The sequence below is a fragment of the Lepidochelys kempii genome, chromosome 12 (genome assembly GCF_965140285.1).
Source record: "Lepidochelys kempii isolate rLepKem1 chromosome 12, rLepKem1.hap1, whole genome shotgun sequence".
NCBI classification, from domain to species: Eukaryota; Metazoa; Chordata; order Testudines; family Cheloniidae; genus Lepidochelys; species Lepidochelys kempii.
Window position 1 is genome coordinate 37,258,180 of NC_136391.1, and position 20,655 is coordinate 37,278,834.

The 20,655-nt window shown below is 54.2% G+C and overlaps 1 protein-coding gene across 4 annotated transcripts in view; it reads right to left on the reverse strand.

Moving 5' to 3' along the window:
- GSE1 (Gse1 coiled-coil protein) overlaps positions 1-20,655 on the reverse strand; it is a 361,908-nt gene that overhangs the window by 12,298 nt on the left and 328,955 nt on the right. For 3 of the 4 annotated variants that reach the window (XM_073308113.2, XM_073308111.2, XM_073308114.2), the window contains 8 exons: positions 16,443-16,624; positions 14,845-15,045; positions 13,850-14,041; positions 13,422-13,744; positions 12,310-12,634; positions 7,368-7,963; positions 2,611-2,723; positions 1,049-1,319 (listed from right to left, as the gene is read on the reverse strand). In XM_073308113.2, coding sequence (XP_073164214.1) covers positions 1,049-1,319; positions 2,611-2,723; positions 7,368-7,963; positions 12,310-12,634; positions 13,422-13,744; positions 13,850-14,041; positions 14,845-15,045; positions 16,443-16,624 — 2,203 coding nt within the window. The remainder of the gene's footprint in view (positions 1-1,048; positions 1,320-2,610; positions 2,724-7,367; positions 7,964-12,309; positions 12,635-13,421; positions 13,745-13,849; positions 14,042-14,844; positions 15,046-16,442; positions 16,625-20,655) is intronic. The other variant, XM_073308112.2, reaches the window with a different exon arrangement.

A 20,655-nucleotide genomic window follows, 5' to 3' on the forward strand; every position in this document is an offset into this window, starting at 1 on the left:
GACATGAACATGGCACCTGGCCAGCACTGGGCACAAAGGCAGCAAAGGAACATCAGCTGAATTTGCAGTTGCTACAAATCAGAGCCTGCAATGTGCATTTTGCTTAACTGCTTGTGCCCACCCAGCAGCATACGGCACTATCCATAATCCGGGTGGTGGTGGTGGTGAGCATGGGGTAAGGGATGCTTCCTGCATCAGCTTAACTGATCTATCGAAACCTGTTGAACAACAGGACACGAACGGCCCTTTGTGTTGGCTCCGGGTAGGGGGTGACTGCCTGGCCAGTGGAGCCGTGCTACTGTCTTGCAGCACTGTGCAGATTCCCACCAGGCTTCTGACGGATTGCATGCCATGTCCTGGGAGAGATGGCATTCATGTGTTCAGGCTCACGACTGGATAAACATTCCTTTGGATGCCCATTTTTATCTCCCCAGCACCAAAGGGTTTCGTCCTGGGCAGTGGAAAATGCCCTCATTTTGCTCACCACAACCAAAGTACAGATCAGGAACAGGGGAGGCTGGATCTACCGGAGAAGCAAAGCAGATCCAACCAGCCTGCAGCAGAGTGAAAACCTTGAAATCAAGAGTTAAGTGGGCATCTTCAACTCAGACTAGTGACACTTGTCCCGGAAGTTCAGGACCCGCCTTGCAGGGGTGCTGAGAACCTGCAGCACCCCCTGACTAATGGAACTGGGGGTGCTCAGCACTTCTGAAATTCAAACCTTAGGGGGTGCTATGTGTAGGGAGTGGGGTTGGGGACCGGAGGTGGTACTTTACTTGCTCATCTCTTAGGGGGGAAGTCATAGCACCATGAGGCAACATGTCATCACAGGGCAAAAGCCCATCACCATGTTGTGACACAGAAGTTCATGGAATCGAGACATTTCTCCTAGTGCTGCTCTAAAGCCCATGGCCACCAGCTTTGTGAGCTCCCTCTCCTTTCCTCATACCATAGTGATGGGGCCATATATGTAACTAGAGCCTCATCTGCAGAATCCAACACTCCACATCCCCCCCTCACCCACTGGCCTGCAGGGATCAAGCCGTACCTTTCCTTTTCTCTGCGCTGATGTGAGTCAGGTTGAAAATGGTCAGGAACCTCTTCTTCTCCTCGAAGTTGGGGCTGTTGTTCATTTCATCAGGGCTGTAGCGCGTAGAGAGCGGCAGCCGCGGTGAGGGCGTCCGACGTTTGTTCTGGACCATGGGAGGAGATGGACTCCTCTCCCTCAGCATCCTCCGCCTCTTCCTCCTCTTCTGAGTCAGCAGCTCCTCCTTCTGCTGCTGGGTGGTCAGGCCAAAAAGCTGCAGGAACTCCAATTTCTGGAGTTTGGCAATGGGAAAAGCCACAAAAATAAGTAGTTTCAAAGCTCAGTGGGACTTTTCTTCAGCTGAACAATGAAAAACCCTGCTGTCATGTTTCCCTGTCATATATTTCTCTCTGTCTAGATAGGTTTATGGGGGTATAATTCCATGTGCACCACACTGCTTCTCTGGGGATGCTTACGCAGTCTGGAAAGGAATCCATAATACTAAAATCAGTGGCATGGGAAACCCAGTGTCTTTTAAACAGAGAATGAGCTGTTCACTTCCTCCCAAACCACAGATGTATAAGCCATCCGGAAAGGGAACAGAATTGGTGGCCAACCTAAATGCTGAAGACAATTTAGCTTGAATTAGCCTGTCAACAGGGAGCATGGAAAGTGCACCGTTGTGCTTGTTCAGATCAGAGAGCTGCAGGCTAGCGGTCCAGACGTGGGACTGGAAAGCAGACTTCCGAGCACCTCTTTTCCTGGTGTTGTTTTTAAATATTTATAGTATGGTAGCACCCGAGGCCCCCCAGTCGGGATTGAGGCCCCATTGTGTTAGGTGCTATACAGACACAGAAAAGAGACAACCCCGCCTCGAATGACTTGCAATCTGAAGACACAAACAGACTACGGGTAAGGGAAGGTTATGGCTTGGGCACTCTCTCTCTCTCTGTGGCCCCGAGCAAGTCACTTTACCTCCCTACCTCAGTTTCTCCATCTGCCCGATGGGGTAATAAATCCTCATTCCCCTGTCTCACACAGGTTAGTTAATGTTGGTGAAATGCTGGGAAGATGATTAGTGCAGTGGGCTACATATTAATAGAGGCTCTCTTCCAAAGGCTGGCAATGGGCTAAGCAAGCCATGGCTAAGCCTCGGGTACAGTGAGGCAGTCAGAGGATGATGAGCCTACAGCCCCTTTTCTGAGCTGAGAAAAGCTCAGTCTCTCCTCTGCATCAACTCTCCGAAACACCCTCACTGTATCTTTCCACCTTGCCCAGCCTCCTTCCTTGTCTGAAAACACCCCTTCCATCCTTTCACTGTGACCCTTGGTTGCGGCTTGCCTCCTGCTGCTGCTACTTATTTACCTCTGCAGTGGAAAAGGTTTGAGAATCTATACAGAGCAAAGCCACAGTGTCCTCAATGGTACTCCTGGCAAGAAACATACCGTGGCTGTATCCTAGGCTGCTCTGCCTCATAATGCTCAGTGACCACATAGAATCTGAGCTGGCTCAGGGCACCTCAGCCTTAGGACTGACCACAAAGCCTCAAGAGTAACCTCAGCAGGATCAAACAGCTGGCATACCTCTGAGGAAGTATCCAGCTTCAGCGGGGGCTGCTCAGCAACACACCGGAGATGGGCTCTCACTTCCTCCTCATCACTCTCATCGTAGGAGTCATCCAGGTCATAGTAGTAGCCTGTGCGTGAGAGATGCAAAGTGGAATGGTGAGGCCAAGAGGCGGGACAGACAGCTCCCTCCCCCGCACTTGAGAGAACCCGCCAGAGCTCCATCAACTCAGACTTGGGTGGCTTGCGATGAATCCCAGCCAAGTGACATGCTGGGAGGGCTCAGCAAGGAGGCCTGGAAGAATTGCCCAGATCTAAGGGCTTGTGCCTGGACAAAGGGCTCCCTGCAGGAACTGTTTTCAGCCTGCTGCGTAATTTACTGAAGCGGCTGGCTGTACCCTCAGGGGGCTGAAGGCCATGCCGTGCAATATGCCTGCAAGTGCATTTCAGTCCGTTTCCCCAGGCCCATTACACAGGGAAAAGAACAGTCTAGTGTGTGTGTACATGTACCTACATGTCACTACCTGAACCACATGGGGTGCAGGGGTGGCTGGCAGGAGTTTGGGACGCATCTATGATGCGTGGGGAATATAGTCTCTACATGACAAACGTCTCACAGAAAGCCTGTTTCCAAAATGTTTGAAAGAGGCTTTAAAGCTATCGCTGGTCCTTTATTCATAAGCCTCCACCTGGGAAGTGCAGCTGCTTTTAGTACCAGGAGGGCAAGTGGCCAAGATTTGGAGGCAAAAGGGGGGAATTATCACTAATAAACCTCTACAAGTTCATCACAAAAATGGCTTTTCTCTCCGGAATAATAGCACATAAATGGCTGAAATCTTGGGACTTGTCACAGGCTAGCAGAATGTGCTGTGGGTCCCAATGGAAAGCTGGGAAGTCTCCTTCCCAATGGGATAAAGCTCCCATTTCTAGTCTTGATGAGCAGAGAATTGGGAGTTCTCAGACCGCCATTGGTTCAGGGCTTGTCGATCCTGCGGCTTGGTCCTTTTGGGTTTGGAGTGGGAGAAGAAGAAATAATTTCCCTGACAGGCTGTTGATGGGTTAGTTTTTCATATAAATGCAGCTGTCTGAGGCTGCTCAGTAGTTTGACGTTACAAATAATCCTATTGGAGGGGGATTCATGATTAGAGACAATTTATTACAGCCAAGTGCATGTGCAACTATGATGATTTTGCACTGGTCATTTGGATGTACAGTCATGGTAACTGAACATTCAGAATAGGCATGTATGTTTGTGTACTTAGACAGGCTTGTGTGTGTGTGATCATATTAGCTGATCTTTCACAATTATTCCCTGCCGAGAGAGGAACTCAAACTAAACTGACACCCCACACTTGAGCAATACACTGGGAGCTGATTTTGATCTGCAGATGAGATCAGAATCCCTGCATATGAGGAGGAGCTCCCCTGAAGCCAATGGCCTTCCCCAGTGTGAGATGAGATTCAAAGCTCTGCAAGTGCCAGCTCCCCACTCATGTGGCTGATAGCCCATGCCCCTCCCTCAAGCATTCGGAGTCACGTGTAGAATTTGCAACACACTGGGTCTGCAGCATCTACAGTTGTTCAGATTAAACATCTGCAACCTTGCAGATCTGTAACTGCTCCCTGCCTGTCACAAGAAAGCAGCTTCTCGGATATGCCCAGCCAGGCCAGTGAAGAGTTCAAGCCCTGTTGAACAGCCTCAAATAAGGATGTCCTCCTGGGTACATGGAAGCCATGAACTACAAGGGAGACTTCTGCAGGGAGGGGGTGGAGTGGTGTGTCTCACTTTTATGGCAGAAGCATCTGTGCACTGCAGGAGTGACCAGCGTGTCACCTTGGCACAGTACCCAACGGTGCAGCCGACAAGGCTCATGTGCACAGCAGCACAGCAGCCTGTTGTGCCGTCAACTGCTTCCACTGGCTCCAAAGAGTTAATGGGCAGAGGCAGGAGGTGGGCCAAGTGCAAAGCAGAAATAACAGAACGTGTGGTGCCAAAAGGGAATAGAAGAGAACTGCAGCATGCCGGCGAGACAAGAGCCACCATCTGAGACACAGCATGTGTCAGCAGCAGAGAGATCAGCAGCCCGGAAACAGTTGTAGCCCCAAGCCTCAGTTGAGAATGACTGTGTAGCTCCCATGCCCCAAATCCCTCTTTCCCCACCGCAAAGCCATCTCCTACCTCTGTTGTTCCTATCCCTGCTTGTACAGTCCTATTAATATTTAAAGCCATCTTATTAGCCTCAGTTCATCATTTATTAATTGGGCATGTCTGCAGCGGAGGATTTACAGAGCTGCTCTGATTTGGCTTTCAGCGTGATTTGCATAGGCAATGGGAACAGCAGTGTGGTCCGTCTGCTCGGCAGAGGTGTCAATTAACTCCCCGGGAGACACATGACCCCACTACCAGCGCTTGTTCAAAATCAAAGGTGTTACTGTCCTTATTTAATTGTCTTGGACAATACATGCACTCACGCTCTCCCCCCCCCCACGGAAGTGACAATGTTGCTGCTGCTTTACTGTGTTCGGAGCAGGATTCACAGCGCTGAAAACTCCTGTCCTCTCTTCATCTCTAGAGCAGGGCCAATGGCAGTGCTGCCCAGCCAATGCATTTGGCCCCTGTCTCAGAGGAACACGGCCCATTTAATCTTTGTCTTTTACATGGACACAGACAGGAGTGCCAGTGAGAGCCAGCCACAGTGGTGGGTGAGTGAGAGAGACAGAGACTTGTTCAACAGGAATTGGACTAAGACATCCCCATCCTGAATAATTTCACCCAGGCTGTCAGATGGTCACAACTTTCATCCCCTGCTGGCCTCAGCTGGGTTTGAGCCTCTGCCCTAGAGGTTAAGGGCTCTGCAGTTCGTTTCCAATCTTCTGATCCATCCAGTTCCCCCTGCTCAAAGCTATAGCCCAGGGGTCGGCAACCTTTCAGAAGTGGCGTGCCGAGACTTCATTTATTCACTTTAATTTAAGGTTTTGTGTGCCAGTAATACATTTTAACATTTTTTAGAAGGTCTCCCTCGATAGGTCTATATATTATATAACTAAATTATTGTCGTATGTAAAGTAAACAAGGTTTTCAAAATGTTTAAGAAGCTTCATTTAAAATTAAATTAAAATGCTGATCTCACACCACCGGCCTGCTCAGCCCACTGCTAGCCTGGGGTTCCGTTCACCTAGGCCAGCAGCAGGCTGAGCGGGATCTGTGACCAGGACCCCGGCTGGCAAGGGGCTGGCAGCCAGAACCCCAGACCAGCAGCAGGCTGAGCGGGGCTGGCGGCTGGGACCCCAGACTGGCAGTGGCTCAGGCCGCTGCCACTCAGCCCGCTGCCGGTCTGGGGTTCCGTCCGCCGGCTCCTGCCAGCCAGGGTCCCGGCTGCTGGCCCCGCTCAGCCCACTGCCAGTCTGAGATCCTGGCCCTGCCCACATAGAGTGGGTACCTACCTTCTCCCTGGTTCTAACCCATTCTCTTCCTCTCTCTCTGCACTGAGCTGAGGGTGGGAGTGCACTGAGCACAGGGCTGGGGGTGAAAGAGCAGGCTGGGGGTTGGGGTGTAGGGTCTGGCCAGGAGCTAGAATGAGGGAGGGGGCTCAGAGTTGGGGCAGGAGGTTTGGGTATGGAGTGCTTACCTGGGCAGCTCCCATTTGGTGCGAGGGTGCAGGTGGGAATGGGGGGAAGGGGGTGCAGGAGCTCCCGTTTGGTGCTCAGGGTGGGGGTGGGAATGTGGGGGGTGCAAAAGTCAGGGCATGGGGGGGCTGGGTATGTGTGGGGGTGCAGGAGTCAGGGCAGAGGGCTGGGGACATGTCAGGGGGGTGCAGGAGTCAGGGCATGGGGGGGCTGGAGTCAGGGCTGGGGTTGTGGGGGGATGCAGGGGTCAGGGCAGGGGACTGGGGTGTGCAGGGGTCAGGGCAGGGGACTGGGAGTGTGTGAGGGGGTGCAGGGGTCAGGGCAGAGGGCTGGGGTCGTGGAGGTACTCCCAGCCCCCTGCCCAGAGCGGCTCAGCGCAGGTGGCTGGAGGGCATATACCCTGATTCCACCCCCGTTCCCTACCTCTTCTCCACCTCCTCCCTGGAGCAGTGAGCGGGCTGCGGCTCCGCTTCTCCCCCTCCTGTGCAAGGGCCATCAGCTCATCAGTGGCAGGGAGGGAGAGGAGGAGGGGCAGGAACTCAGCACCCTGGGGGAAGAGGTGGGGGAGGGGGGAGCTTGCTTGCCCTGCAGCAGCAGCCGGCAGGGCCAAGCTTCTTCACCCTGCCCCCGTGGGGGGCGGAGAAGAGTGGGCCGGGGTGGGCAGGATTTTTAATGGCACGCTGCTGCCTGCCGGAGTCCTGGCTGCCGGCCCTGCTCAGCCTGCTGCCGGCCTGGGCTCGACAGCGGGCTGAGCAGGGCCGGCAGCTGAGACCCGGCAGGCAGCAGCGTGCCATTGAAAATCGGCACACGTGCCATAGGTTGCCGACCCCTGCTATAGCCCTTTAGCACTGCTTCAGTTTGTTTCTGTTCTCAGAGCTTGTCTGCGTAGGACGTTACTGCTCGACAAGCCAGGGTTTGACTCTCCCATCCAGGAGTGCACTTTGGCTACTACCGTCTGTAAAGTGCAGCAAGTCAAAGCTCTCTCCCGGCCTGCTTGTGCACTGTAGCACAGGGTGTTACGGCACGGCGAGCTGTGTGCTGTAGAGTCACGCCCTCACTTGCAGCGCAGTAGCATCCTGTGTAGACAGGCCCTCAGTAAGATGTCATGTTCAGCGCTACTGAAGGGACTCCTCAATTCACGCACTCACCTTTCTCCCTGGCTTCTCTCCGCCTCCGCTCCTCCAGGTCCAGTTTGCTGACTAGTTTACGGTGTTGCTGCAGGAACTCGTCGTAAACGTACATGGGGTCGTGGGCCCTGGGCAGCGGGTGCCAGTAAGGTGAGCTAGGCTTGCTGGGCAGGCTGACCTCAGCAAACTGCCCCGTCTGGGAGAGCGAGGCCCTCTGTTGGTTAAGGATGCTCTGTGTGGACTTTTCCAGTTCTGCCAGGAAGGGCCCATGGGAGAACCCACCATGTTCTGACGCCCCAGGCTCCCTGGCAGGCTGGTATTTGTCCAGTGCCTCTCTCTTCCTGGCCCCTTCATCCAGCTTCTCGGGGCAGCATACTCGTTCCACCTTCACCAAAGGGATGGCTTGTCGGCTGGGCTCATACTGGGCAGGGTGGGCATGGAGAGAGTGATTCTCCTGGATTCTGCGCGGCTCCATGTTGTTCTCCAGCAAGGACACTGGGTTCCAGAGTGAGGTGGGCACTGGATGATGTTGAGGTTTGGGAGAGATGAGCGGAGGGGGCCCTCCAAAGTGTTGTGGTTGGTCTCGACCACTTGGCTCATGGCGGTTTGGTCCAGATCTGCAGAAAGAAGAGACCCACAATAAGTAAGAGGGAGGCATCAGCAGGATCATAGAAGCAACAATTTTTGTGCCACTGGGGGACACTTGAATAGATGCCTGCTAAAAGGAGTGCATAGCAGTCGTGCCCTGCCAAGGTCACCCGAAGCAGACCTCGCAAAAGGAAGCTGCACCCATGCTGCTCATCGGCATCCTTTCACATTGCTCCGGGGGAGAGAGGCTCACATTCAGTAAACGGTCTATGTGAGCAAGTACATTTCAGGGCCCCCTGACACCAGCAGTGGGGGCTCCTATGCAACACCAGCAACAGGAGAGCTTCACGCTCATTTCCTTCTGAACTTTACCAGAAACATTCAGCTTTTGTTTTGGTTTTAAGGGCCAGATCATCAATGCATGTGCAATTCCTCACCTAATCTACACAAGCAACTGCCACACCAGTACAGCCACACGGGGTGATTGCATTCCCCATTTGATGCATCTGTAGGCATGGTCACCCAGTTGGCACACCGCCCAGTGGGAACAATGGGCACATTTGCACCCTCAACTTTTGATAAATGCAGCCTTAAGAGCTCTTTAGAGTGGTGTGATTTCTCCAGGTGAGAAAACCACACCAAGTGACCTTTAAGAACTAAGGCTGTGACTACACTTGCAGATGTAGAGCACCAGGAGTTAAACCAGCCCTCCGAGACAGCAGCAGGGAAAGCGCTGCAGTGTCTTCACACTCTCAGCTGCAAGTGCAGTGGAGTGGCCACTTTAGCAGCTCTTGCAACGCCACAGAGAGCAGTGCATTGTGGTAGCTATCCCAGTGTGCAAGTGGCTGCAGAGTGCTTTTGAAATGGGGGGGGTGGAATGTGACAGGGAGTGTGTTGTGTGTATGTGGGGGGAGAGACTATGTTTTGGGGAGCAGAGAGTGTGTCAGCATGCTGTCTTGTGAGTTCAGACGGGGGAAGGGGGGAAACCTCATCAGCCCCCTGCCCCTCTCTCTCTCTCTCTCTCACACACACACACACACACACACACACACACGCAAACACCTGTCTCTGCAGCAGCATTCCATAGTAATGGTTTGCTTTCTGTCCGGGCAGATAAGCATGCCTGCTGTCCAAAAGGGAGCTTTGAAAGGGGATATCCTCATGCCTGCAGCCGAGTTCAAAACAATGACCAGAGTGGCCACTTGACTTCAAGGGATTATGGGACATTTCCGGAGGCCAATCACAGCACAGTAATGCAACATGCTGTCCACACTGACACACTGGTGTTTCATGCTTCTCAAGGAGGTGGATTACCAGGGGCACTCCAGCCACGGAATCCAGGCGCTCTAAGTGCCTTGCCAGTGTGGACACCTCTGGAGTTAGGGTGCCTGGGGCTGATTTAATGCGCTCTAACTTGCAAGTGTAGCCAAGCCCTAAGACACGTCTTGGGCCTCCCAGGGATATAGCCAAGAGATGGCAGCAGGAAAAGACGTATTCAGATTATGAAGGCATTTAACTCTGGGACAGAAGAACTATTCCCTGCTAGACTACATCTTCAAGGCTTGATAACCAGATAAAGGGCCTTCAGACTGCCTCTGAATGCGACTGGCATGACATCTAGTGGTCATTTAGTTAACTGCAGTGGATAATACACAACTGTGGAAGGCATTCACGTAATCCATAGACCTATTCCATTATCAGCTGTTGCAGGATGTGATTACAGAATTAAAGACTGCATGGTAATGATAAGTGATCCTGGGAAGAACTGTTAATGCCAACATAATTTGGGGAGTATTTAACATGTGACCAGTTTGTCAGTAATCAAGTTACTCTGATGCCTAAGCTTTAGTCTGAATTTAGCCCCCTTTTTAGGTTAATGAATCATTTGCAAATCGATCTGGATTCTCCCTCAATGGCTTTGTTATTTAGAAGCATTTGATAAGCAATTGGCCTAAAAAACAAAGTTGTGACTCAAGGCTGTTTGCAAACAATTCCCAGTTCGTTATTGGTCATCTAAGTCATATGATATGGTATTTTCTTGCCCAGATTGGACAGCCTTTCTGGTTCTTAAACATCTGGCTAAAACTGGTGAAACTCTCGGATTCACAAACATTTTCCCAAATACCTGCTGATCGAGCCCATGGATCTTAACCATCTGAGCTCAGCATTTTTATTCACCAATTATTTGTTTAGCTATTTGACCCATCCTAGTTGTCAATTCCCCTATATATATATATCTTACTCTGATCATGCCTCTTGATCATTGTGGGTGCACTGCTGTACTTGCAAGGAGCTCTGTTCAGTGGGAATCCACACAGAAACAGCAATTTACCTGCGTGGGTCACAACACAGGACCCAAGGTAGTAAATCTACTTCTTAGCCAACTACAAACCCCCAGATACAGCCTCTGCCCATGTTCTGCTGAACAAAGGTGAGGAGGTAGGGGCATTGCACTCAGTGCTCTAGAAGTGCAAAGGGAACGACACCGTGAAACCCTTCTTAAGTAACCAATAAAGGAATAAAACTGTTAGCAGAATAAATATTTCATGCGCTGAAGCTGTGCATTTAACAGTTTTCCACTTCAGAGCTCCGGACCTCCGTGCACTGAAGCATCAAGTTCAGATCAGTGCTACAATTTATATCGCAGCTGCCATGAAGCTGTGGAAAGCTGAGGTACAGACACCCACAGCAAGCAGGAGACAGTCTGTTCCACTTCCTACCTGGAGTGCTTCCCCCCTGCCAGCATACCTGAGCTCTATAGGCCTGTCTAGTATAGATCAATCCGGTGCTAGCTACAGAGCTCTGGAGAAATTGGCCCGTCACAGCAGCCTGCTTGTTTAATAGACCTTTAAGAAGGCAGGGAAGCAATGTGCATTCAATTCGACATGGCAAGGTAGCAGGGCTTCTTATTCAGTCATGATGGACGTTAACCGGCTCGACTGACATCTCAATTGTCAAGCATGAGTGAGTCCTCTTCGAGGGAGACGCAGCACCTCTGCTGAGCAAGGCAGATTAGCACCCACACACTTCCTTGTGGCCGCTTCCAATGCAAGTCTCCCCACCCAGCCAGCCTGCACTTGGGGAGGGGAGGAGGGAGAAGCAGTCCCCAGCCCCCACGCACACACGTTTTGGTCCATGTAGTGGAGGTGACCTTGAGCTACTTGCTTGGATTTGGGGAGGCATGAGAATGTGGAAGTGGAGAGTGAAAGGAGACTTTGTCATTGTGCAGCCCTGCAATCCGCTCCCTATTATACCTGATTAGTTTAGCTAATCCCCTTGATACCCAAAAATGACAATGGAATCCAGTGGCAGAGATGACTGGATGAGCCAGCAGCGCTTAAGTGCTCAGCCACAGAGCAAGAAAGCCAGCATCAATCAGCCCCAAGGTGGCAGGGAGATGTTGAGGCTTAGAGAGAGGGGCAGCCACATCAGGAGGCCGAGTGTTTTCTTGCTGCTCTTGCTCCACTGACCCCTTCTGATTTGCTCATCTGCTCCCAATGGCAAGGGCAGACATGGCGCTGCAAGGTAAGAGAGGGGTGCTGCTCTGTAGGGCTAGGTTGGCACGCAGCTTGCAGGCTGCTGGCCAGGATTCCTGGCTGTTCAGGAAGGCAGGCTATCATATTGAACTCCCCGCTGTACCCAGGGCTCAGCTGGCGCCTGACAGATGGAAGTGCTGATGGAGCACTCAGACCTGGAAAGAATCTGGACTCTTCCTCTCATTAAACAGCAATGAGATTTTCCCCCTGTATTTACTGGGACTAAATGTAAATGCCAGTGAATGGTGCCACACTGACAGCCCTGCAACCCCAGGACTCGGTTTAGCCCCGGAACAGGTCTGAGGCAGGGCAGCAGCAGCGCATGCTTCTTCCTCCTGCCCTGCCAGGGTGCCTGAATCCTGATCTTGGAGGAGCTGCCCCTAGGGGGTGCCGTGGCTCGCTTCCCCTGCAGTCTGTGTTATTTGATACTGCCAGCAAGGGTAGCAATTAGCTACACCTAGTCACTAGCAACTGGCCTGAGGTCACCAGACTTATCTCATGCAGGTCACTGAGCAGCTGTCAGGAGATATTAAATTGCTGTCACAGCCAGCACAGGCCAGATTGGAACCAGTGACCTAAAGGGGAAAGACTCTTTAACCCATTGCCCCCCCCCTCCCCCCCGAGCCAGCCCGTCCCAACAAGAAAGGGGCTCTGCCAGCAGCCCAGCTGCTCAGACACAGCACATAGCCCTCTTAGGTGGACACAAGCAAAGCCGAGCGCTTCCAGCCAAGTCAGCGGTTGCCTCCTGAATCACACAAGCCAGGCCTGGCTGCTCTGCTCCTCCGGTTCCAGAACTCCAGAGAGTCCCTGTCCATCCCACCGCTGGAGTCAGCCCTTACCTGGGGTTCTCTGGCCGTTGCTCAGCTTCCGGCTGGTTCGGTGGCCGCCCAATCTCCAGGTGCTGCTCCAGCACTTGCTGCCGGAACTCCGATACCTGGGACTGGCGGTCCTCCTTCTCCTGCCGCAGCCGACGCTGGCGTGCCAGCCACTTCTCCTCCTCGTTGGTGCGCTGGATGAGAAGAGCCGTGGCTGCGCTGCTCCCGGGGAGGGGGAAGACGCTGTGGCTGGAAATGAGGCTGGGCACAGGATGGTGGGAGGCGGGCGGCTGGTGCAAGGGGTGCTGGATAGGCTTAGGAGTCGGGATGGTCGCCTCCTTGGGTTTCTCTGCAGGAGGAAGAGGACGCACTGCAGTCAGCAAGAACTGTCATTTACTCTCAGCCCAGCCAATCAGTTTGCAGATGATAGATGGGCCCGGTGGGTAACCAGGTGCAGTGTTTATTACATGAGGCAGAGCTATGGGAATGGTCCCCAGAACTTGTCCCCACTGGAAACCCAGCACCCCAACACAGATACGAATGAGTCCAACTAACGTGCAGTGACAGCCAGGACTGGCAGCTGCGAGATCTAGGCTTTAGCCTTGACCTCGCCACAGGCTTCCCGTGGGGTCTCAGGCAAATCCCCAAACCCTCTTGGTTTCACCATCTGTGGAAGGGGGTTAATACCCCTTCCTGCCTCACCTGGGGGTGAGGAGGCTAAATTCACATCTGTGGCATTTCAGGGATGGAGGGAGCTAGAGAAGGACAAAGCTTTGGTGCGTCACTAGTGTCGGGAAGCTGCCAGGGGCAAGCCTACCCCATCCTGTAGTCAAGAGCAGCCCGTCTGTTCAGAAATGGCTCAGCAATCAGAAGGAACCAAGAGGAACCCAGCGGCAATTATTTGGGTTGGGACAAGATCCTGGAGCACGGGCTGGTTTGTGACTCCCAACTGAATCTTGCTGTGAGTTTCCAGGTGAACTCAATGCAAACTCCCAGGGCTGCGAGTCTCACATTAGGCCCAGGCGAAGGTCAGGCACCATGGAAGTTACCCGTGGGGCCTGGCTCAGCTGTGCCTGGGAGACCAACCAGCCCGGAGTGCTCCAGGCCAGGGGTCTGCGGTGCGTGGGAGGAATTACCTGGTCTGTTTGGCATCAGCTGCTCGGCTGGTTTAACACGTTCCTCCGCCGGGTGGCTCCTCAGCCCGTGCAGCTCTGCCACCGGCAGAAATGGGCTTTCCATGGCTTTGGCCAGGTTCATCTCCTTCTCCCGGGCCCTTTCTCGTTGTCTCTCCAGCTCTCTCTCCCGCTCCCTCTCCTTCTCGCGCTCCCGCTCAAGCTCCTTCTCCCGCTCTCTCTCCCGCTCCTTCTCCCGCTCCCGATCGGCTTCCCGCTCCCGCTCCTTCTCCCGCTCCCTCTCACGTTCCCTCTCGCGCTGCCTCAGCTCCTCATCCATCTGCAGCCTGGAATCACCAACAGAACAGCCAAGTTAACATCTCCACAGGCCTCCCCATCCTCCCGCCCCCAGGGGCTGCGCACAACCTGACACGGGACATGGAGCCCTTTACCTCTCCGCGGTCAGACTGGACATCCGCTCGGACTGAAGGGCAGAGAGTGATGAGTGGGGCAGCTCAGTGGGGTACCTCACTCCCGACAGATGGAGGTGCATGGCTGAAGGATGAAGAGGTGGGAGCGAACCAGGGGTTGGGATCGGGTAGAAGGGGGACCGCAGGGCCGAAAGGCAGTAGGAGTCATCCATCCTGGAGAGAGAGAACAGGTCAGGTTGAAAAGCTACACAGCTCCCCTCTCCAGCTGGCAGCAGAGGCCAGGAGCATGTGGCTATGAAGGGAAAGCACCTGCTGTGGGAGAGGTGACTTCACATGTATGGCGGGCTCTTGTCAATCCCCCAGGGATGGGAGTCCTAGCCTGACTCTACCACTACACAGCGTCCGGCAGTTCCTTGGAGGCCTCTCCCAGGTTGGGTTCAGTCTGGCTCCCATCACTGCCCCTCTCCCGACCTTCCACAAGGCTGCTGTGGAGAGCCAAAGGAACTGTACAGTACAGGCACAGGACGGGCGCTCTGGCTCTGGGGAGAAGCTTAGCACAGCCAGCTTAGAAAGAGATTTTCCAGCATCCTTTGCCCGCGAGGGGGACCTGGGCTCTGTGCTGATCCTTCCTCTCTCTCTGGCAGGGGGATAATTAAAGGGGTTTCGGCACTGCTCCCAGCAGCAGAGCAGATACAAGCCTGCCGTGAAGGGGTCACACTCAAGGAGCTAGTTATCAGCCCAGCCGCAGGAATCCCCGCTGCTGTGGTAAATGACCTCCCTGCAATGCCTTATTACCATTGTACTGAAGCACCCGGGGAACCATCAATTGTGGATAAAGTGTACTTATTTCTGTGCGGCTTCCAAAGCCGACGCTAGGGTAATTGATTGCACTGCTCTGTCTCAATCCATGGCCCCCGCAAGGTTTGGTGAGCAGCCGCTGTTGGCTGGATGCGTGGAGAAAAACAATCGCTGCCCAGCGCCTCGCAGTCCCTCTCTCCCCGGCCTCTGACACTTACCTGAAGGCTGGGTGAGGGAAGGGGTGGTGGGCCAGGTAGCCGGGGTGGTAGTAAGCAGCAGCGGTGGCCGGATCCAGGCTGATGGGGGGCAAGGAGGACATGCGGAGTTCCTCAGCGGTGTGGTAGGGCCGGAAGCTCCGCAGATAATCTTCAGTGACCGCGCTGGGAGGCACCACATGGTGTACAGGCCGCTGCAGGCTGCTGGCGGGGAGGGATGGAGGGAGAGTCAGTGACCTTCCCAGTCCAGGAGATTCACAAGCCTCTGGATATCCTCATTAGTTTGGATCTGGGGAGGGGACTGGGCTCCCAATGCAGAGCCCTAAGAAGGAGCAACTCCTACTGAAATGCTGGTGGCTGAGCATAGAAATTCACTGCAAAGGCAGAACCATAATCTGCTCTGTGCCAGCTGTACCCTACCAGGCTTGCTTCCTTCCAGCACCTGCGTCCCCCTGTCAGGGAACTTTACCTCCAGGGGCCTGGCCATCCCCAAGCCATGCTGCCCGGAGTTAACGCAGCAGAATACAACCACCCAGTCACCCGCTGCTCAGTGAGAGTTGGCCACAGGCAGAGGGAGGAAGGCAGCTGCCTGGCCCTAGCATCTGTCTGGGGATGGTTGGGCAGTCTGAGTGGAATGCTGCCCCCACTGGTGAGAGCTGTCAGCGCAGCACCTTTAGCTGGCAGAGGCCATTCCAGGGAGCGGAGTATCATCCAGCCACCATCCCCCCAGGGTTTAGATCTCCCCAATCAAATGTAACCCAGCACATTTGCCATACATTCCTTCAAGGAAGCAAGAGTCTTAGGTCTGTGCTGCGGGAGATCTGGGTTGGGAAGGAGCACTTGTGACACACCCAGCATTGGTGTTTGGAATGCTGGTTTCCAGAGCAGTTTGTTTTAATTACACGTTGTCCTGCCCCAAACCCCAGAGCTGCCTCCCAGCTCCCCCAGTCCTTGGAGACACTTGGGGCCGGTCCTGGCCTTCAGCTCTGCAGCTCAGGCCCACCTTTGGTTTGAATTTGTCGCCTGCTCCTGGGTTGGTTGGTTTGAGGTTTTGAAATGTACATGGAAAAAGATGTATTCAGAGTTGTGGTTTGGATTTGTGTTGGAAGAACCCCAGCTGGGACGGATGGGAGTGTCGCACAAAAACCGCATGGCTCAAGGCAACATCTGTGATGAGCTTCTAAGCCACAGAACACGTTGTGGAACTCGGTGGGAGGGGAAAGGATGAGTATTACAATGGAGCCTGTCCTAGGTAAGCCACTCCAGGGACCAGCAGAAGCCAGGTGCCTGGTGGAGCCAGCCTGTGGTTGCAGATCTTGCTGTGTTCCTCGGTTACTTCTATCTGTGCTATTTCAGGAGCTAAACGAACCAAACACCCGCCTACAGGAAGGCCTGCTCTCCAGGAATGCAGAATTCTTTGGGGAACCCCAGAGAAAACAGCCACAAAGGAACTAAGCTTGGAAAAGGGCTCTGAGGAGCAATAAAAGGCCACCCCGCTGGGGGATTCTCATATGGGATGTGTCAGAGCCGGCAGCACACGAGTGAACCTGACACTGTGGGAAGCTGATGCAGTGGATCCTGCTCCCGGGCACGTGACTCACTTTAAAGGTGGGAAGCGGGAATCCTGGACGACGGAGGTGGGGGGGATCCCGAAGGAGTAAGGCGTCCCAAGGAGATGAGAAGGGACAGCGGGGCCCCCGGCTTTCTCCTGTGGGAGTGGAGGCTCGGCAATCAGGCGCTCCCGGCTGCTGCTGCTGCTGCTGCCTCTTGATCCCGCTTCTTGCTACAAGAAAACAAATGACCCCCCCACCCTGAGTGTCAGGGAAAAACTGTCCTGCAGGGCAGGACAGACACAAAGGAAGCAGATGCATCTGGCCAGGAGCTAGCTCAGTGCTCCCTGCCTGGGTGTCTCAGGGTCTCCCTGCTGAGGACCAGCCCACAGTTCCATTCAGATCCCCAGCAATGGGCCTCCGGGAGGGGTCTGTCCGCTCTTGCCTTGCTGCAGTCAGACTCGCTGGAGGCTCCCTGGGCTGTAGTCCAGGGAACGGCTAGGCAAGACTCCCACTGACTGCCTTTATCCCCTGTCCTTTGGGAGCGGCAGCATGAGGGTGGAGGGGACTGTGCCAAGGCCGGCTCACTCTGGCTGTTTGCTAGTCCAGCCCAGTGATTTTTGTTCGCACAGCCGTCCGTTTCAACTAGCCAGGGATGCGCCTAGATCCAGGGAGAAGTGCTTGAGATCAGTAAACCCACCCATGCCCCGATCTTCAGGAGGGCTCAGCACACGCAGATCCCCCTGACTTACAAGTGACTCTGCAAGTGCCCCTCAGCTTGGAAAATCGGCGTGTGGAAAAGAAGATGGAAGTGCTTCAGGAGCTGACCCAATGGGAATGTTGTCAGAGGGCAACCGGAGGAAGGAGTTCAGGACTGCACATGTGCACGCACTTACACACACAGACTCGCTTTCAAACGTTTCCAAAGTTTGAAATAAAGTAAGACAAATAAAACTAGGAGGGTTTGGAAACAGCTGGCAGTAACTACCACCCCGGCTGGGCTGAGAACGCAGACTGTAGCGCAGACCCACGGACATGCTGAAAAGACAATATGTCTGAGCTCCAGAGGAGGAGGGAGCGATCCGGACAGGGCCCTCCTTTGCACGCCCGCCAGCTGATCACTCCTGGAGTAAGGCTGGCATCAGCTGGGATGGCAGCTGCTCGCTTGCCATCCCAGCTATTCTGACACACACACACACACACACAGAGAGACAGAGGGCATTAGGAAACTGGCGTTCCTGCCGGGATAGGGCAGGCCGGTCTGTATGGCCCAAGGAGTGCCCACAAGCTGCATGTTCTACGCAATCCTTGGGGGGCCCAAGAGGGCATGGTGGGGGAGAAACCCCTGGCAGGAAAAGGGAGCTCTGTAAGGGCAGGTGGGCATTCCGTATAAGAGCTGTGGGGCTAACCCTGCCCCCCAGGGGGGATAAGACTGCCTCCAGTGCTGCAGTACCCCTTGGGCAGGGGCACTCTTGCTCTCTCTGCAGCTAAGACAAAGGTCAGCCCTGTGGCCCGGAACGGCACTGTCAGACCTGCTCCCAGGGCCTCGGTTGGGCCACCCTCTAGTGGCTGCAGCCCAGGCAGGCTCTCAGAAGAGCTAAGGAAAGGACCTGGGGAGAGGGAAGAGAGGCGAAGGGAGAGAGAATACAGCCAGTGCATTTGGAAGCTGCCAGACAGCACCTAGATTGGTGGGCTTCCCTGGGGGGGTTGTAAACCCGGTGGGGGAATGTTTAAACCAAAAGGAAGGGGAAAAGCTGCTTTCACTGAAATCATCCAAATAAGAAGTGGCTCTGCTGCGCTGGACACTGCACAAAACATCCTCAGCCCCTGGGGGCAGGGAGCATCTTTCTGTTCTGTGTTTGTACAGCACCTAGCACACTGAAGCCATGGGCCACGATTGGGGCTCCTCGCAGCTATAAAACCCTGCTGTGAAGAGCCCACGCTCCAAACTGCCAAAGCATGGAAGGAGAAAGAGAGGCACAAAGAGGGACCCACCCAAGCAGCAGAGTTGGGAATTCAGCACAGGTCTCCTGAGTGTCAATCCATTGCTCTAACTACTGCACCGCACTGGGCCCCCATGCCAAAGGACGGAACCTGGCCTCTTAACAAGCTTCCTGCCGGCCGGGTGGACAATGCGGGAAGCCCAGGGAGGGGGCGGGGGGACTTCACACGTATAACCTTCAACCCATATAACGCACCATCGGGTGATCAAATATTAACCACCTCATGGGCTTTTCTGGCTGACAGGCCTTGTTTGATGGGTTACTCCTTGTTTGGATTTGGAAGGAAATCCCATTCCATGAACTGTTTCCCCTCCCGAGGGGCTGCCACGCTCCAGCACTGGCTCTTGGCCACCGAGTGCTGACCCCACGCGGCTCCCAGCCGAGAACATGCACTATTAAATGTCAGCAATGTTATTTTTGCCGAGCCCACATGTTGCTCAGGCCCGTTTAACGTGCGTTGCCCCTGGCAGGGAGCCAAGCAGCACTCTCCAGCTCTCCCCGGCCCCTTGGAAGGGATAAAACCCTTCTAATGGCTCTGCAGGAGTGGGCGGCGTGCAGCAGTACCCTGGAGGTGTGCTGAGGCGGAAAAGCAGCTCAGAGAAGTCAAAATCAGAGTTCAAGCATCTCCCCTGCCCCTCCCGGTGTTGGGTCTTCTGAGCATTTCCGGAGCCGCTTCATAAAGAAACACAGGTCAACCACCATCCCCGCCAGCCCTTTCGCTGGGGCTCAGACAACTGCCCTGCTCAGGAAAGGAACCAGTTAACACCGCCATGGAAGCCTTAACCCTCTTCTTGCCTGGGGGAAACGCTGAAGGGGCCATGGATCACCAGACAAACTCAGCCTGCTGCTCAGCCTCTTCAAAGCACTCTCGAACCCTTTACGTAAGTCATCCTGTTAACCCTTTCCTGTCCAGGACTAGACAGTCTGCTTTTGAGAACAAGGTGTACATTTTAACAGTGAGGGTAATTAACCAGTTCCCCAAGGGCCGTGGTGGATTCCCCATCCCTGGCAATTTTAAAACCAAGATGGGATGTTTCTTCTAAAAGCTCCGCTCTAGGAATGATTTAGGGGCAGGTCTCCTGCCTGTGCTGTACAGGAGGTCAGACGAAATGATCACAAGGGTCCCTCCTGGCCTTGCAATCTATGACTCTAAGAGACAGTGAACCCCTTCCCCTGCAGGACAAGACTTGGGAGTCCCCACCTACCTCTTTCCTGCCAGTTGCTCTAAGGATTTCTCACCAATTCCTTATCCTGCAGGTGGAGGGGCTATGGGCTGTGCAGGGAGACCATTCTGTTTGCAATGCCTTACTGCAGCTGTGGACAATTTTCTAATACACACCTCTCAGTTTATAGCCCAATGGGCTACCCAAGGACAATACAATGACTGTAACCCACATGTATTATTGGGTAACGGGATTCTCAACTGGATTAGATTATTTTTTTTACACCGTCAGGTGGGGCTGCCCTGCCCTCTTTGGGACCCTATGATGTGGTCACAGCAGCACCTGACATTGGCTACTGGACTATCTACTTTGGTGGCCTTTTGGCCATCGCTGTGTTCCTCCCCCTCGTCCAGCTCCACTTAAACAACCCTGCTGTTTTGGGGAGTTCTGCTCAGTCAGCCCTTTGTTGTGCAGCAGATTTCCCCCTCCCCAAACCTGGCTCTTCCCCAGCAGGGCTTACATGGGGCTCCAACAGCACATCCTTCGTGCACTGCAGGGAGCCGGTGCCGGGACCGGCAGCCGGACGGACAGTAGCCCGGGGCTTTCAGCGCTCCAGCAAACCTGTCTTGGAGGTGGACATGGGCCACTCATTTCCTTAATCGTGATGAGAAAAAACAGGGATGGCAACAGTCATGGAGGGGAAAAGAAAGAAACCCCGTGGAGGAACGGTCTGTGAGAGGGAGGGCTATGGACTGGTTGTGGGGGGAGTGGAGGGTGCGAGCGGGGACAATTCCAGCCAATGCCACAGATCCTGCAGGGTGAAGAGGGCCCCTGCAGGCTGCTCTCAGCTCCTTTGGAAGTCAACAGGAACAGAGCTGAGGGCTACGTGGGTACCAGCACCCCACCTGTTCCGATGGGCCTGGCGCTGTGAAACATGGTGGCAGTCCATGCATCCAGCTGACCATGGACCTTGCCTGTATGCGGGAGGTGCCAAGATGCCCTCTAAGCTTCTCCTGCCCCCACTCCAGACGCACATCATCCTGCAGGAGAAAGCAGCTTGATACAGGAGCCAGCCGTTCCTCCTGTCTGGAATTTATC